At 37.8% G+C, this 19,370-nt stretch overlaps 1 protein-coding gene across 1 annotated transcript; it reads right to left on the bottom strand.

Moving 5' to 3' along the window:
* Positions 1-862: 862 nt before the first annotated feature.
* LOC128514851 (uncharacterized) lies at positions 863-13,974 on the bottom strand. The gene is made up of 5 exons (XM_053488745.1): positions 13,736-13,974; positions 13,306-13,641; positions 13,062-13,154; positions 2,322-2,381; positions 863-2,230 (listed from the first exon to the last, which is right to left on the bottom strand). The coding sequence occupies exons 1-5, from the start codon at positions 13,785-13,787 to the stop codon at positions 2,106-2,108; spliced, it is 666 nt and encodes a 221-aa protein (XP_053344720.1). The 5' UTR covers positions 13,788-13,974; the 3' UTR covers positions 863-2,105.
* Between the last annotated feature and the right edge of the window lie 5,396 nt (positions 13,975-19,370).

Genomic DNA, 19,370 nt, shown 5'->3' with positions numbered 1-19,370 from the left:
TGATTGACTAAATGTTTAACAGTTATAGTAATTAGTAATAAGCTATTTTAATGTGTACTGTATGCTTTATGTAAATGCTAGTAATTCCCAAGATAATGTTAGATGTTTTTTTTTTTTTTTTAATGTTACATAAGCAGATTTTTTATTAATTATAGATTTCTGTTTAAAATGTCTTGAAAGTTACATTTTTGTTTTGGGCAAGCATGAAAAATCCATTAAACTGTGGACCATGTATTTAAGTCTCTGCTTCTCTGTGTTCACATTTCCTATTTTTTGGGAACACAAATTAGCCGAATCTGCATGTTATTCACAAAAAATATAATTTGGTTAATACCAGAAGGGTGCAGTCTACAGTCAAACTGTTCAGTCATTCTATAACAATACAATACAAAATTAATCATAAAAATATTATGTGCATAATAAAGTCAGATATAAATAAAGTTTATATTAAATAGAGTTTTGGGGATGAGAATAGATTGAGTTTATATATAGGGCTCCCCGATCTCTCTGCATGAGATTTAAAAGAGATAAAAAATTTGAGAATTTTTTGAGAATTGTTTTAGAACTCGAAGAGACCTCTTTTAAAACTTAAAATGAGGCTAGTTTGAGATTTTGTGCATCTTTTTTTTCCTAAAGAAAAAAATGAGTTACAGGAGAAATACACTATAGTCTCATTTTGGTTTCACACAGAACTCATAGTTGACTAGGAGACATGATTGATACATTTTTGAGAGCTCTTTTCAAAAAATAATTTCCTCTGGGTGTGTGCATGTATGTGTGTCTGCTTAAAGACACCTGTGTGTTTAGGTGTGGGAAAGGAGTGTAGAAATGTGCTTAAACACGCAAAGTTTAATAAAAATATTTGAAATTTATTAGATGTGTTCAAATGCCATGTGTGAACAAAGTCATTAAACCTCATGAGAAATGAATAAAATTTACTGCACTTTTTTAGAGAGGAAACTGGAACACATCATGAGGGTTAAGTTCATATGGAGTCCAGTTCGTTATTGGAGGCTCAGGTAGACTGTAGGAAACTCCAGTCCTGGACTATCGAGTGACTGAAGTCACGAGTCCTTAGAGAACAGCTGTCTGCATCAGCCAAGGACAGGACCGTCTTCAAGTGGAACCGTCCCCAGTCACCACACACATCCCAGACAGACCACACGGGGCATCCATGTGACGAGATCTCCAACCAGAAGAAGAGGGACACCAGGACGAGTCAGACAGGTCCAGAGGACATAGGGGGTCTGGATCACTTCACGCGCTACTCCTGAGGTTTTGGTTTTCTTGACCTGATTGAACCACCCTGATGCCTTACTTCTGGTTGGAGTTCTCATCATCTAAACATCTCTTACAGTTGGTAAGGCCTCATGAGGACACCCGAAATTTGATGGAACCACATGGAAACCATAAATATGCTGTGATGTTGGAGAACCTCAGAACTGCAAATGATACAAACAGGCTTAACTCAAATTACTCAACAGTTGATAACTGCAACACAACTTAGTTTTAAATTAAAACTCTAATGAATTCAGAAATGACTGACCGAATGCTGATATTCAGAAGTTTCTCATAAACTCACAAGTTCCTGAATTTTTCTGCATTTGTGACATTATAGTATACAGTTCTAGATGAGAAGTTATTTATAACCTGCTGACACCCAGATAAGGATGAGTTCTCTTCTCAGTCTGCTTCCTCTCAAGATTTCTTATTAATATAGTATCAGGGAGTAATACATGTTGAAATGAAGTGATTACAGAACTACTAGTAAAAGCAGCCCAAAGTTACAGTAAGAAACACCAATCAGTAATAACATTAAAACAACAACAATAAAATATTATTGAGGAATGAATGTTTTTTAGAAATGTTATTTGCACTTTGCTGAATGAAATGCTCTTCTATACATATTTAAGTACATCACTGTCTGAAAAGGGAAAAGATAAATAAATCACAGGTATTCTGCAGGTTCACACTGATGTCATTGTATTTTTAAGTCTATTGTAAACACCAGATTATATATCAAATCATAAATAAAAAACATTTTAACCCTTTTCATAGTGAATAGCTTTAGTTAAATCTAACAGACTATCAGTATTTCTTCCATTTTATGAAAATTTGTATTTTAATTTGTAAACAATCAGCATCGTTGGAAAAATAATGAAGACAAGAACTCCAACTCTAGAAACAGAGAGCCAGAACAGCACACGCATCTGATCAGTAGAGCTGGAACCTGTATGGAAAACATGTGTTTAATAAATATCAAAAGCTGAAACACTTTAAAGAAAATTTACTTTTTTTTTTTTTTTTTACTTTTACATCACCTGTATCAGGAGGTGTGATGTCGTGTGTTCCAGGTGTAGAACAGGGTTTCATCTCTTTACCTTTACAAATTTAAAATCATTAATTAACAGAAGAAGTTTTAATTCATTTAAATTTCTGTTATAAAAATTGCATTGATTGACAGTGACAAAGTAAATATAAATCTGTTACTTTAATTAAGTAATGTTTAAATATCTCTACTTCACTTCAGTCATTCCATTTTGGTGAATTTTTAGCTTTTACTCTATTTTAAAGTAAAATATCATACTTTATATTCCACTACTGTATGGCACCTGTCTTTTCTTCTTATATATATATATATATATATATATATATATATATATATATATATATATATAATCATGGAGTTAGAAAGAGACCCCAAAAGTTTTGGAACACTTTCTAACTCCATGATTATTCCTGATTTTTATTTCTTTCTACATTGTAAAGGAATGCTGGCATCCAAAAAATGCATTAATCTCCTTTGAACAGTTGATGGTGAGATGTTTATGCTACTTCTGCTCTGTAAAGACTTCATAACGCCTCTAATCTGAGGTGCTGTTAATCGGTCATTTTTCAGGCTGATAACTCTAAATGAACTTCTCGTCTGCGGCAGATGTAGGTTTTGGTCTCGCCCTCCTGGGACGTCCTTCATGAGAGCCAGTTTCATTATGGTGCTTGACGGATTTTGCAAATGCACTTGACAATACTGTTCTTGCAAGAACTATTACAGAAAGACTGACCTCTGTGTCTTAAAATAACAACTAACTGTTGTCTTTGTTGTTGCTACGTAATTACCTAATTCCATATGTGTTATTTTATAGTTTTTAAATCTCCAGTATTGTTGTAGAATGTAGAAAATAAATCACTAAACAAAAACAAAGAAATTTGCAAGTGACCCCAAACTTTTATATGTGCATGTGGCAGGGCTTACAAGCCATCACTCACTACAGGACGACATCACCTGCCTGTGACGGTGATGATGATGGCTCCCTCCCAGATGCACTGAACAACTTCTACGCTCTGTTCGACAGGCAGAACGGCGTGGCGGCGAGGAATAACACCCCTCCTCCGAACGACCAGGTGCTGTGTCTCACTACAGCTGATGTGAGGAAAACTCTACGTAGAGTCAACCCACATAAAGCTGCTGGACCAGACAACATCCCAGGCAGAGTGCTCAGAGAATGTGTGGAACAGCTGGCAGATGTTCTCACCAACATCTTCAACATCTCTCTGAGCAGCGCCGTTGTTCCCACGTGCTTCAAGGCCACCACCATCGTCCCCATGCCCAAGAAGTCTTCTGTGTCCTGTCTCAATGACTACCGTCACGTTGCACTTACACCCACCATCATGAAGTGCTTTGAGCGGCTCGTCATGAGACACATTAAGACCCTGCTGCCCCCCTCATTGGACCCACTGCAATTTGCGTCCTAACCGCTCAATGGATGACGCCATCTCCACTACACTCCATCTTGCCCTAACACACTTGGATAAGAAGAACACATATGTTCGAATGCTGTACATAGATTTCAGCTCAGCATTCAACACTATCATCCCCCAACAAATAATCGGGAAGCTGAGCCTGTTGGGCCTGAACATCTCCCTCTGCAACTGGATCCTGGACTTTCTGACCAGAAGGCCTCAGTCAGTGTGGATCAGAAACTGCACCTCCAGCACCACCACACTGAGCACTGGGGCCCCACAAGGCTGTGGCTCAGTCCCCTGCTGTCTACTGCTGTGAACTATCGAGAGCATCCTGAGCAGCTGCATCACTGTCTGGTTTGGGAATTGTGCCATATTGGACCTCAAGACCCTACAGCGGACAGTAAGGACAGCAGAGAAGATCATCGGGGTCTCTCTCCCCTCTATTGAAGACATCTACACCACACGCTGCATCCACAAAGCCACCAGTATTGTGGCTGATCGGACACACTCCTCTCACACACACTCCACACTCCTGCCATCTGAAAAAAGGTACCGAAGCATTCGGGCCTCACATCCAGACTGTGCAACAGCTTTTTTCCACAAGCCATCCGTCTTCTCAACAAAAAGAGACTGGACACACACACACACGCACACACACAAACATTATCACTCAGCTTAACTCAACTACATCAAAACATTGAGACTGGACTGATTAACACTAGAAGTGCCGAGCAGCGGTCATTTGACCGCAAGGGGGTAAAAAAAAAAAAATACTTTACACTCGTTCAAATTTCAGGCTTGAAAGCTGCGCGCCGGTCATGCCGTTTCCTGCCTTTTCCAACCTGCGATTCTCATTTCTCTCAGCAGATGGCGCAAGGTATCGCGCATACTATCTATGCGTCATTCAGTGTGAATAACTGTCTCAGGTTTCATTCCATATATGCAGTTTATTATATATATATATATATATATATATATATATATATATATATATATATATATATATATATATATATCCGTGAAATATTGACAATTCGCCATTCATTCTGGCGTTGATAATCAGCGATATTTTATAAGGAGATTTAGAGGATTTAGCTTTACTTTATTTTATAACGTTTCGAGAAAATTCATTAGTTTGTTCATTCTGTTTAAAAATTTCTGTTGCAATTATCTCTAAAAAATGCAATGACCCATCCTGAGGATATAAAGCTTTATTAATGTGTTTGAATAAATCAGATCTACCACAGCAGATAATAAACTATGCTATGTCATAACCGAAGGAAACACTACGATTATGCCTCGTTTCGTTTGACGGGAATGTGGTTCACTTGGCCGCGGTGTATTATAAACCTGCGGAATGTTTCACTGTTTATGCCCACATAAGATTCATGTAATAAAAGCGAGTGAAATGTGGAAGTTGCCACTCAATGAGAACTAAACCAAAGATTTCGGTAACTACACTGAGTGTATAGTGATACTAAACAGCTGAACAACTTTATCGTTTACCTCTGAGAAAAAAAGCTGTATTTTGTTTGTTTATATTTAGAATTTTTATAACAGTACAAGCAGACACACACACACACACACACACACACACCTCCCCTGAGCCCAGCACTTGCTGTGGGGTATATCGCACTCTTTGAGTCATTGTAAATAATGCACTGCTCAATCGCCCAAACTCTGTAGCCGCCCCAACTACACAGTGAGTTGTAGACGTACCTGTTGACTTATTTATAGGTCTCGAAGTATAACTGATAATTGTTCAGATGTTTAGTGTCACTATGTCATAAACAGTGAAACATAAATAAATAGAACAAAATAAAATGAAATATCCTTAAATCAGATACTATTTTATTAATCAACGACATAACATTTATCTTAGCTGGATGTTCTAAATCTCAAAAACGTTGAACCTAAAGTAAGACTAATCACACTATAACTAGAATATTTACAAAACTCAAAGGTTGTCTTATGAATACTAAAAAAAACTAAATTTTCAGTTTACATATACATTACATTTTAAGCAGATGGGCCATAAAACTGATTTTATATATATATATATATATATATATATATATATATATATATATATATAGAGAGAGAGAGAGAGAGAGAGAGTCAAATTTAGGCTTTTACTATAGTGGATTCCAAGGACTTGTAACTTAAAATGTAACGTTTAGCTTAGATTTGGTTTATATTGGTTTATAATCTTATAGTAGAAAACACGAGGTAAATTTGACTATATTCATTTACTTAGGTTAAATGAATTGTAAGCCTTTGAATGGTGCTAAAAAAACTTGCAAAACATCAGCATACATTGGAGGGAACTTCTGAGGTGGTCAGTGATTGATGGCACGGTCGTTTGGAGGGGGTTGTGATCACACCTACAGTTCTTTTGTTCTAAGCTGTCGGTCAAATATCTCTCCACTTGAAATGGAAGTTGAGGGGCAACATGCAAGAGATTTCAGCATCTCGACGCACAGTATAAGCTGTTTATAAAGAAGACACTGTTTTTTTTTATTTTGTAATCTTTCTCGTGTTTACCTTGTACTGTACAATGTATATTATTTTTTTCAGGAATTGCTGTAAATAAAACACATATGCAGTTGATTTACCAGAAAGGACGTTTCTGTTTTTTGTGTGCTAAACTAAACTGCAGGGTCAAGTAATACCGATTTTATTTTATATATATATATATATATATATATATATATATATATATATATATATATAATGTGTGTGTGTGTGTGTATAATAGTTTTGACAAAAATGTGGGGAAAGATTAAGAAACACACTGAAGTGGAATCTGAACGAAACAATGCTGATAAGTTCAAGCTTAGATTAATATATAAACTGATTAATATATTAATATTAAGATTAATATATAAACTGGTCCATTCCGTGACCGCTGAAATCCGACAGACGGTATTGGATGTTTACCAAGGGCTCAGGAGAGGTGTGTGTGTGTGTGTGTGTGTGTGTGTGCGCGCTGCAGCCTGTCCCTTTTTCAGTTATATATATATATATATATATATATATATATATATATATATATATATATATATATATATATATAGTTTTATATATATATATATATATACTGTATATATAGTTATATATATACACACACATATGTATATCTTTACACATTTGGAATCTGCATCTACATTTTCTGTTGCATGTATAGAATTAGTTTCAGCTGAAACTCATGATCAATGGTGTTGGGGTACTTATGTAGTGATAATTAGTTTCAGCCAAATCAGTAAAACTAACAATAGACTATGGCACTCTCTTGAGAGGGGATATGAAGGTGTTATTCATTTATTTATTCTCTACAAGGGCGCTAACTACACAGGCCAAGCTGTTACTTTCTTGTACTCTTGTACTCTTATAAAAACTCTACATATAAACAAACAAAATACAGCTATTTTTCTCACAAAAGTGAAGTTGTTCAGCTGTTTAGTGTCACTATGTCATAAACAGTGAAACAACGTGGACTCATCGCTGTGCTTGTTGTAGCTACGCTGCAACTGCTTTAAAGTCGTTCCTCTCCGTGACCGCTGAAATCCGACACGACACCAAGTTAGGCTACGTCTTGACTCATTTGCATACCGACGGTGATTGGATGTTTACCGAGGGCTCAGGAGAGGTGTGTGTGTGTGTGTGTCTGCTTGTACTGTTATAAAAATTCTAAATATAAACAAACAAAATACAGCTTTTTTTCTCAGAGGTAAACGATAAAGTTGTTCAGCTGTTTAGTGTCACTATACACTCAGTGTAGTTACCGAAATCTTTGGTTTAGTTCTCATTGAGTGGCAACTTCCACATTTCACTCGCTTTTATTACATGAATCTTATGTGGGCATAAACAGTGAAACATTCCGCAGGTTTATAATACACCGCGGCCAAGTGAACCACGTTCCCGTCGAACGAAACGAGGCATAATCGTGGTCATTGCTTCGGTTATGACATACCATAGTTTATTATCTGCTGTGGTAGATCTGATTTATTCAAACACAATATTGTTTTAGCGATAATTTCACGGAAGCGAGTTCAGAACTAAATCGCTGCTCCTGCTCCATCCAAGATGTTCAAAAGTTTAAAATAGAATGAAAAAACGAATAAATGTTCTCCATACGATATAAAATTAAGTAGAGCTTTTCTCAGTTAAATATGAAAAAAGATACCGCTGATTATCAACGCGGGAATGAATGGCACATTGTCCAAGTGCAAGTTTATCTTGGAGCTAAACTATTTGCTTTGGGTGAAAGCGCCATCTAGCGATCATTGTGTGTCAGCAGCAGCTTCCCATTCAAAACAATAGGCGGTCAAACCGCTGAACCGCGTTATTAGTAGGTGACACTGGCGCGGCGCTTCTAGTGTTAATTAACACAAGCGCAAACACACTGACCTACACTACCAATCATGTAAGAAGGAACGACAGATTGACAGATCGACTTATATATATATGTATATATATATATATATTGACCTGGAAAATGAACAAGTCTTGGTTTACGAGTACTGAGTATTATGTAAGATGAGAAGAAGGGAGGGGTCTGATTCCTCCTCTCCTCTCACTTTAGATTCCCACACACACACACACACACACACACAGCTAACGGAAACACTTATCTGATGGGATTTATTTTTACTTTATTTAAAGGTGAAGTGCAGGTTAATCTGTATTATTTTTACTTTATATTTTGTAATAATTATTTTTATATATTAGTTTTTTTGGGCTGTGGAACGAATAATTTTGGTTTCCATTATTTCTTATGGGAAAATACCCTTTGGTTTACGATTGTTTTGGAATGTGAGCCCACTTCGGAACAAATTATGTTAGTAATCCAGGGTTCCACTTTAGTTTTATACCTATATATATATAGAAATGCCGTTGAAAACTGCATTTAACTCAAAAAGGCTGTTTATCAGCTGATTAAAAGTTTAATACTATAGTCTCCAAAATACCCACAACAGAACTAAAAGTATCAGAAAAGACTTCCGAGGAATCAGTTAGGGCTTTAATTTGGTTCGAGGATCGGCCTGGGTCATCACGGACAGCCCCTCGGATCCTCCGGCTCAGTGCAGGTGACACTTGTTTTGGGTCGACCACTTGATTGTTTTTGTCCTATAACTTACAGGATCTTTTAATAAATTTAAATGACCGTCTTACTGCGTCCAACCTCTGCATCAGTGGTGTGTTGCGAGAGTGTCTTGCTTGTGCAGCTCAGCAATCCTGCCACGTTCAAAAACAGAAAGTCTTTTTGCTTTTGTCATCAGGAGATCATCACAGTGTGACTGTCTGAAGGACAATGACATTAAAGACATCATTTTGTACAGATTTTAACTTTTAAAGGGTATGGTCTTAAACATTTGATCAGCTGATGAACAGCCTGTTTGAGTTTAAATGATGCAGATTGCAATAAATTGTCTCCTCTCTATTTTTGTCTCTTGCTCTTGTTTCTTCTTTTGGCATTTTAAAGAAGTTTTTACAACCTGGTTACGATCCACCAGTGCGAAGTGTGAATACTTGTAATATTTTCCCTGGTCTTAAGATTTTGTTCAGGAGTGTATATATACGTATATAAAGTGTAAATTGAAGCCCAGTAAACACGCTTATTAGACTGATTTGGTTTCACCTATTAGACGCCTCTGATTAGCGAACACAGAACATTACTGTGACAAGATCAGTGTAACAGCCTACAATACTGAATTCTTACAAGAATTATCCATTAAATCTGAGCCGACTCGTACAGTGGTTACTCAATCAGAATGTAGGTCCTACCGTCGCCGCGCTCGGCGGTACCGTTTGGCTTTGTGCGTTTGCTGGCTTTTACCGCTGAGTGGTGCTATATAACTACAGGCTGACGCCTCATGCATTAGTTCATTCTCTGCTGAATTAATGAGACACGGAGTTTAAGAACTGCAAGTAGTAGCGGATAAAATCAAGTAAAACATTGTAGTTAAACAAATTTATAATCACAGAACTAAAATTACAGTACAAATGTAGAATTCAAATTAAATTCCTCAGCGCGGAGATCAAAGGGTGGAATTCTAGTGTCCTTGTTTAAAGTCCCCGGGGCGCGTCACATCGCCCCACTGACATGCTTCTTTCATATTTTCCATCACATCACGTACTTCCCAGACCTCGGACAAAACTCCGCGCCTTGCTTTTATAATGCGGAGCAAGCCCGAGATCATATTAACGTTAATTATCGCCAGCCGGCACGAATAGGCGGCTGCGTCCCTTTGCTGCCTATTCAGGGAGCCTACGGAGTGAGCGAGTAGCGATAGTAGATTTGGGCGCACGCCTATCACAGACGCAAGCCGTGGCAGATCATCATAATTGTCTTTAACTTGTATTTCATAAGGTTTTCCGAGCGGTGGTACAGCGCAACGGGGGTCATTATTTACTATTAAACATTAAAGGAATTTACAAAACTTTATGCGTGCGATTAAGCGCTGATTCTACGTAGGAAAGTAAAGAAGAGGATCCTGATGCTCAACATTCCGGAGACCAAACCCCATTTAAATTAAATTAACAAATATTGCAAGTAAATAACAATAGCCCACGTTTAAAAAAGCATTTTTATTTAGATTATAAAAAATAATCCTGCATCTATTTTAGGTGTTCCAGCTGCCACTCTTTTAAAATTCAAATTAAGTCAAATCTTATTAGGATCAAATTTTAGCACAATAAATGTTAACACAGTGAGCCTTTAGATTTTATCATTTGTAATTAGAAAAAAAGCGTGTAGGGATTTGTGTCGTCTTATTTCTTGTGTTCTTTAAATTTATAGTAGATTTATTAATTGAAATAAATGACCATAAAATTAAAACAGTGTTCGGACGTTCTAATGCGTCAGCAGATGTCGGTCTTTCAGCCCCGCTTGTGTTTTTGCGTTATTATAAGAATGAAATGCAGTAGACTGTTATGATTTGTAAGGGGTTCGACCCATGTTACCCAAACGACTCAGTTCAGATGTAAGTAAATGGATAGAAAGTAAATGGCTGTGCTGGGGGAGGGAGGTGCTAATGATTTGGTCGGCTCTGTGTGTGTGTGTGTGTGTGAGAGAGAGAGAGAGAGAGGGGTGTCGCGGTGGTTGATTATTCAGTGAAACAAAGGCTCAGCTGAAAAATGTTAGGCACATCAGTCACTTAACCCCCAATAAAAGGTATTTAGTTGTAATATAACAGATGCGCACTAAATACCAAACCTAAACCAGGCACAAGGATTAATAAAACAAGATAGCCCCCATACCCGTTTAAAAAAAAAAAAAAAATACCAAAGAAGATTATTGTGTATAGACTGATTAAAAACAATGCAATTTACGCTATTATAAGGAAAATCTCAAGTTCTTCCATTCCAAGGATTAAAAATGTTAACTTTAGAATTTAAATTTACAAATTTAAATCACTGAAAGTCAGCCTCAGATTCAAAAGGTTTTTAAAGTGTGGAGAAGTGCATTTCAGTTCCTCTGAATGTATAGGTGAGAACAGCCGATTCACACCTGGGGAGGGTGAATCATTTGTATTTGAATGTTGTCTGGCATTGTAAAGCACTATAGTGACACTAAAAGAACAACCCAGGATTAATAGGAATTATTATACTGCATAAACATTATTTAGCACAAAAAAAATCCTCGCGCTCGGGAAAACTATTCGTGCGGTTGAGGGCTGATTAGACTATAGGAAATTAAATCGGAGGGTTTTTATTTAGACTATAAAAAAATAACCTGCGTCAATTTTTAGGCGTGCCAGCTGCCACTTTTTAGTTAGAAGTTTTCAATACAAATTTTATAATGCCCACATGACATGACGGAATAAAGGCACGGCTTATTATAATCCCGGGCTTGCACCCCGCGCTATAAAATACTTAGGGTTTGTTGGGTTACAGTGGTAAAACTTAATGATTTTGTAAATGTTTGAAAGCAAATAAGGTGCGCTGTTCTGTATTGTTTTTGGTGAACTTAAGCGCGTCAGAAAATGAACTCAAACGTTTTTTTTAAATGGTCAGAGTCAGTCTGCTTGCTGTTTTCCCGACGCATCCATAATCAAACTTCATGGAAAACTTCATGAGTGCTGATTTAGACTATGGAGTAAATTAAAGAGGAGAATCACGATGCCGAATCGAAGTACCTGAGCCCAAACCTCATTTACATTAAATTAAATTAACAAATATTATAAGTAAAAAAAACAATAGCCCACGTTTAGAAACCGTTTATAAATTCTTTCCGACATGAGTTGGCCCGGTGTAATGCGCAGAGCGCCGGGAGATTTCCTGAAGTTTCGAAATCGCGGGGCATTTTTTCTAAATAGACGCTATCTTTAATAACTGATGGAGGTTTTGAGCTGTATACACACGCATTCCTGCCTAAACAACTCTAAAAACTACACCTGTAACACAATAACAGTAATATTTCAAACATTCTGCAGGCTGATATTTGGAGAAACGAAAGAATAATGAATAAACCAGTCGTTGGGTCAAAATAACCCAACCAGGTGTTCATTTGTAAACTACATCTCATATGAGCCAACATGAGTAACCCAACAATGTGTTTAAAGTACCTAAAATAATCCAGAACTTAAGTAACAATAAACAGATACAGAGATACGCTGTATAACGGTCACTGTTGTATTTACTGCAACTAGCGAAAATGTCACTTTGCGCCACCTGGCGGCCATTTTACGAATGACTTTAAAATGCAACTGATTTATTTTGGCCGCTGACGTTTTTACACGGCGGTGAGCGCGACGGTAATAACCATTCCAATTGATCAACTACTGTAGCAGTGACCCCATTGTTTGTGCTAGTGTTTATCTAATGTTAGCTTGCAGCAGCAAAATCTTTGTGTTTTAAATGAATTCATTATTATGTTGTGTGATTCACCAGATAGTTTCAGTAGATTAGTAGTTAACTAGGTGACTAATAACTCTTGAGCAGTGAAGCGTCTTTAGACCACAACCCAATACAACAACAGCAGCGCAGACTGGAGCTAATAATCCCTAATGAAGTTTTATCCATTTCCATTAGCGAGCTGTTTCACCTCAGTGTGTAGTGTTTATAACTTATCAGCTGGTCTGAACGCTCTCTGGTGAAATGATAAATATTCTACTTTAACCAACTGAGATTCAGCTTCCACTGGCTGTGATCATAACCTCTGCTAAACTATCAAACACTCCAGTGTCTCAGTCCATCTATTACACACCAAACACATGAAACACTGATTTATATTCATCAAAGAGAACAAGAGAATAATCACAAAGATAATCATATAACATTAAAGACATAATTTATTTAATTAAAACTCTGACCTTCTCCATCTCTGCTGTTTGAACCCTGGTGTGTAACAGAGTGTGTGTTCTTGTTAAGTGTTCCAGGTGTAGGACAGGGTTTCATCTCTTCACCTTTACAAATAAATTGGAAAAGCAGCAAATAAACAGAAATGATACTAAATATGAATAATGTGAAATATTCAACATTTAATGCACATGTACACATAATTCTGGTTAAAGTGTTGATCTGGAATTAGCAGGTTATCAGAGTAAAACTGTTTACCTTCAAACTGCAGACGTGTTCCAGATGTGAACTTTACTGTACTTCCGTCCACATATCCACAGAAATATTCTCCTCCATCATCTTCTCTTGTTTCATTAATGTTGAGATCAAACTTTTGGTCTTTTACAGTAACACTGAAGCGGTTATCAATAAATCCCTCAAAAAATAGGTAGCCAGGAGGGCCACCGTACTGTCTCGCAAAAACCTGAGGCACTTTTCCAAAACTCTGTCTGTACCAAGCTAAATTACTTCTGCTTTTGACGTTACACTCCATAGTTACAGCTTGTCCACGCTTTACTGTTTTTACTTGAAACTCCTTGATGTCAGAAGTGTTTCCTGTAAAAAAAAAATGTTTAATATTTAATTTTAATGAATTAGTTAAACATGTAAAATGACTATTTTAAATAAAAGTGTTTAAAATGTTCCTCACCAGTTGTGCAGAGACAAAGCAGAGAGTAAAGAGCCACAAAGAGTGTGATCATCGTTCCTGTTTAGACAAAGTGATAGTGAGGTAATGAACTTGTGTGTTCAGTAGAAAACCAGGTCCAGACTCACGCCTGATTGGATGTTTTGAAGCTGTGGACTGATTTGATTGGTCCATTAGCTGTAATGAGATGTGAAGCTCACAGTGAATTCTTGTCTATTCTGATGCTGTGATGAGTCACATGACTTTACAGATATGATCTACTGGAGCTCTATCAGTCCTGTGTGCTGGAACCTCTCTGATAGAAGAAGTTTAATGAAGTGCTTTTAGGTCAGCAGATCTAACAACCCCAAAGAGGAATAATGTGGAATCCTGCTGTCTGTGTGTGTGTGTGTGTGTGTGTGTGTGTGTGTGTGTGTGTGTGTGTGTGTGTGTGGAAACTGGAGTGAATGTATATACAGGGTTTCATAAAAACCATATGACACATGAGTGAAAGCTCATCCGTAGTATTTAAGATATAAACAATAGAAAGCCGTACACACACACACACACACGATAGTTTTTAACACATTAAGCTTGATTATTAAATTTGATAATTATTTATTTGTTCTTTAAGTCTATTAAAGCCACGTGTTTAATCTGTTAATTAACTTTCTAACGACAACAATTCACTTCTTTTAAGTTATTTGTTCAGTGTTGTTTCATGACATTAACAGCATTTGACACAGAAATTAGACACAGCAGTTAAGTACTTAGCATTTCTAGCTACATCACAGCATTTGCAGTTTTTTACAAAGCTAAACATTAGACCCAGTATTGTGTAGGTTCCCCTTGTGTCACCAGGGCAGGTCCGTCTCTTTGGGGTGTGACTGCACAAGACCTCTGGGGTGTCCGGTGGTGTCTGGCGTCGTGATGTTAGCGGTGAATCCTTTGTGTGTGTGTTGCGGGGTGAAGACTCTGTGTATTAGCTTGTTTGCCCAGCGTATCCCCTCTCCATGGGTCAGGTGGAGATCTGGAGAATTTAAAGGAAGGATGACCATCTTGGACTCTTTCTCTGCTAAGCCCCAAACACGGGAGGCTGTGATGCACTGGGTGTTCTGATACCTTTCTAATCTGGCCAACATTGACTGTTTTTCTGGGATTGGACCCATCAGCTGGCTAGTCGTCCCCATGGGTATAAGTGAGCTGTTCTTTGGGTCACATGACCGTCTCTCCAGTTTGTGTGTATAGTTGGTGCTCAATGTTATTCACTTCACCTGTCAGTGCTCATAATGTTATGGCCATGTGTTTATAAAAGCAGGTCATTTTGTTTCCAATATCACTGTTAGCAACATTATAAAGAACAGTTATGGAGGGAGGAGACTTTGGGGAAAATAAATAAATCTTAACTAAACTACCACTAGAGCAGGAAATTCAAATTAAATCTGACTTCAGGCAAATGGAAGATCTAGAGCTGCGTATGGAGAGGAAGAAAGGTGGGATTCTGATGTCCACACTGAGTGGCTAACTGCTAACGCTAAACTTCAGCTGTTGTTTTGTTGTTGTTTTTTCAAATATTAAACTATATTTCACTGCACATGTTAGTTTACTGTAGTGGTTATTTCACTCTGGTTGTTTACACACTTGACCTGCATTTGGTCTGGTTTTAAATTTTTATTTATTTTTTGCATGAGAGTGGACTCACGTGTCCAGTACGAGTGTGAGAACGCTCTTAACACACGTGTAGAAGTGTTACTGACTGCAGCAGCGCTCTCTCACATCATGCAGTTGTTTCAGTTCAACAGAAATAACATTGTGGTTTCTGAGTTTCTGCAACAAAGTGTTTAATTAGCAGCTCTGACGACTCTGATAAACATCCCATCATGATACTCCTGAGACACCAGTGATTTGGACCCTTCTGCTCTCTGGACCTGCCTGATCCATGACATTACTGTAGATGGAAGCAGATAGAAACCATAAACATGGCTGTGAGAACCTCAGGACTGCAAATCATACAAACTACTTTAACTCATGATAACTGCAACACCACAGACTTTAAGACTCTAATGAATTCAGAAATGACTGACTCAATGCTGATGTTCATAAGTTCCTCATAACATCGTTGTCACGGTTAAACACCAGAGGGCGCTATACTCCCGGACTCTGTTTTTCTTAAGTTTGAACTTCAGTTCCCAGAATGCACCCCGGTCAGGTGATTGGAGCGCTCACCTGAACCGAGGCAGCTAATTAGTTCAGTTATAAATAATCTTTTGTTTCGTTGCTCTGTTTAGTTACATGGGTGTTAATAATCATAGTTCTTGGTGTCATGCCATTTCCGTAGCTCCTGGTTTGTTCTGATTCTGTTTAGTTCCTAGTCTGTTGTGTTCAGCTCCTAGCCAGTACATTCTCCTAGTGTTGTCTAGCTTATGGTCTAGTTTTGCTTATAATCTTGTGTAACTCCTAGTCTTGTTTAGCTTCATGTTATGCCTAGCCTAAAGTTATGTTCAGTGTCATGTTATGTTCAAGTTTGATGCTATATTAAGTCCTATGTTATGTTTTGATTAATGTTTTGTTTAGCTCCTTATGTAGTTTACCTCCTTGGTTACTTTAGCTCATTGTTTAGTTTGGCTCTTGTTTTGGAATTGGTCATGTTCTGTTTGCTTTATTAAAAGACTTTCTAAGTCACTTTGCCTCTGCTACTATGCCTCATGTCAAGTCCTTAACCCGCACATGTGACACTCGTAAGTTCCTGTTAACACAACTGCATTTTTTAACATTATAATGTACAGTTCTAGATGAGATGTTATTTATAATCTGCTGACACCCAGATGAGGATGAGTTCTCTTCTCAGTCTACTTCCTCTCAAGGTTTCTTCCTCAGATCATCTCAGGTTGCTTTTCCCCACCACCATCACCTCTCATCTTCTCATTAGAAATAAACTTAATGGACTTAATTTATTTATGTAAATCTGCTTTGACACATTTTATCATTAAAATTATAATTATAAGAAACTATATAAATCAAATTTTATTATTGACTTGAAAGTCCAAAGACCAACCTCTAGAAGTGTGTTTGTGTTTATCTCGGGGGAACAGACACAGTCTCAATATGGTGGAACCTGGAACTTAAAATACCAGTGTGGGGGGAGGAGGGGAGGACTGCAGAACTTCCTGTTAATGAGAAACAGGAAGTAGCAGTGTGAAGAAAGTGTCTATCTTTAAGTATCTGCTAAAGTGAAATATGAGGAGCATTTATTAACTTTAGACTCGACTCTCAGTTTAAACTCCATGTTTCTCATTTCACTTTCTGCAGCACTTTTCACATAATTTCACACAATACACACATTTCAGTGTTTAGGAAGAGCGTGTGTGTGTGTGTGTGTGTGAGACAGTCTGGTCACTACAACACACTCATTTCACAAGACTGAAACTTAAACCACTTTCTCACACACACACACACACACACCATAAAGATATAATAGCAAATGTCTTGTGTTGGCTTCATGAATGATCAACCTGGTATTTTCTCTGTAAAAGTCACTCTGTAATCTGATTAGATCAGACCTGGTAACATTTACAGATCAGTTTTAATCTCAACACAACTCTGATCTGCATGTAGTCACATTAACAAATAGTCACACACATAATAATGACTAGTGAGACAGGATGTAGGTGTGTATAGTGGGCCTACTGGTCATGACACACTAGGAAGTGATGCTTTAAATGTTGGTCTTGTGGGACATTATTTGGAAGCCCCCAGTATGAATGTAGGGATGAATTGTTTTCTTGGACTCCTGAGCAAAAGCAAACACCAAAGTGTCTGTTAATGGATCTGATGTATTATACATTATACATCACTTGATGTACTGTAGGTTAGTACAGCAGATATCTTGTGTCCTGTTCTTAGCTGACAGGAGCAGCACCCAGTCTGGTCTTCTGCTGCTGTAGCCCATCTGCTTCAAATAGAAATGTCTTGTACATTCAGAACACCTTCTTCATCATAACTGGGTTGTAATTTTATTTAAGTTACTGTTGCCTTTGTATAATATTGTACCAGTTTGTCCACTCACCTCTGACTTCTGGCACCAACAAGGCATGTTTGACCAGAGGACTGCTGCTCACAGGACATTGTCTCTTTTTCAGATCATTCTCTGTATCTGTAAAACCTTCACATAGATCAGCAGTTTTGGAAATTCTCAGTCCAGCCCATCTGAAAGCAACAAGCAGCAGGTTCAACTGAAACAACTGCATGATGTAAGAGAGCGCTGCTGCAGTCAGTAACACTTCTACACGTGTGTTAAGAGCGTTCTCACACTGGGCCTGAACACGTGAGCCCACTCTCATGCAAGAAAACAGCTGTTATATGACTTTAACAAACACAAATATTTTTCACACTTTTAAAAATTTTTAAACCAGACCAAATGCAGGTCAAGTGTGTAAACAACCAGAGTGAAACAACCACTACAGTAAACTAACATGTGCAGTGAAATATAGTTTAATATTTGCAAAATCAACAATAAAACAACAGCTGAAGTTTAGCGCTAGCAGTTAGCCACTCAGTGTGGACATCAGAATCCCACCTTTCTTCCTCTCCATACGCAGCTCTAGATCTTCCATTTGCCTGAAGTCAGATTTAATTTGAATAATGTTGCTAACAGTGATATTGAAAACATAATGACGTGCTTTTATAAATACATGGCCATAACATTATGAGCACTGACCGGTGAAGTGAATAACATTGAGCACCAACTATACACACAAACTGGAGAGACGGTCATGTGACCCCAAAGAACAGCTCACTTATACCCATGTGGACGACTAGCCAGCTGATGGGTCCAATCCCAGAAAAAACGGGTCAATGTTGGTTACAGTAGAAAGGTATCAGAACACCCAGTGCATCACAGCCTCCCGTGTTTGGGGCTTAGCAGAGAAAGAGTTCAAGATTCTCCAGATCTCCATCTGACCCATGGAGAGGGGATACGCTGGGCAAACAAGCTAATACACTGAGTCTTCACCCCACAACACACACAAAGGATTCACCGCCAACATCACGACGCCAGACACCACCGGACACCCCAGAGGTCTTGTGCAGTCACACCCCAAGGAGACGGACCTGCCCTGGTGACACAAGGGGAACCTACACAATACTGGGTCTAATGTTTAGCTTTGTAAAAAACTGCAAATGCTGTGATGTAGCTAGAAATGCTAAGTACTTAACTGGTGTGTCTAATTTCTGTGTCAAATGCTGTTAATGTCATGAAACAACACTGAACAAATAACTTAAAGGAAGTTAATTGTTGTCGTTAGAAAGTTAATTAACAGATTAAACACGTGGCTTTAATAGATTTAAAGAACAATTTAATAATTATCAAATTTAATAGTCAAGCTTAATGTGTTAAAAATATTGTGTGTGTGTGTGTACTGCTTTCTAATGTTTATATCCTAAATATTACAGACGAACTTTCACTCATGTGTCATGTGGTTTTTATGAAACCCTGTATATACATTCACTCCAGTTTCCACACACACACACACACACACACACACACACAGACAGCAGGATTCCACATTATTCCTCTTTGGGGTTGTTAGATCTGCTGACCTAAAAGCACTTCATTAAACTTCTTCTATCAGAGAGGTTCCAGCACACAGGACTGATAGAG

This window comes from Clarias gariepinus, chromosome 27 (genome assembly GCF_024256425.1).
Source record: "Clarias gariepinus isolate MV-2021 ecotype Netherlands chromosome 27, CGAR_prim_01v2, whole genome shotgun sequence".
In the NCBI taxonomy this organism is placed as follows: domain Eukaryota; kingdom Metazoa; phylum Chordata; class Actinopteri; order Siluriformes; family Clariidae; genus Clarias; species Clarias gariepinus.
Note: the sequence above shows the minus strand (reverse complement) of the source record. Positions and strands in the feature narration are given on the sequence as shown.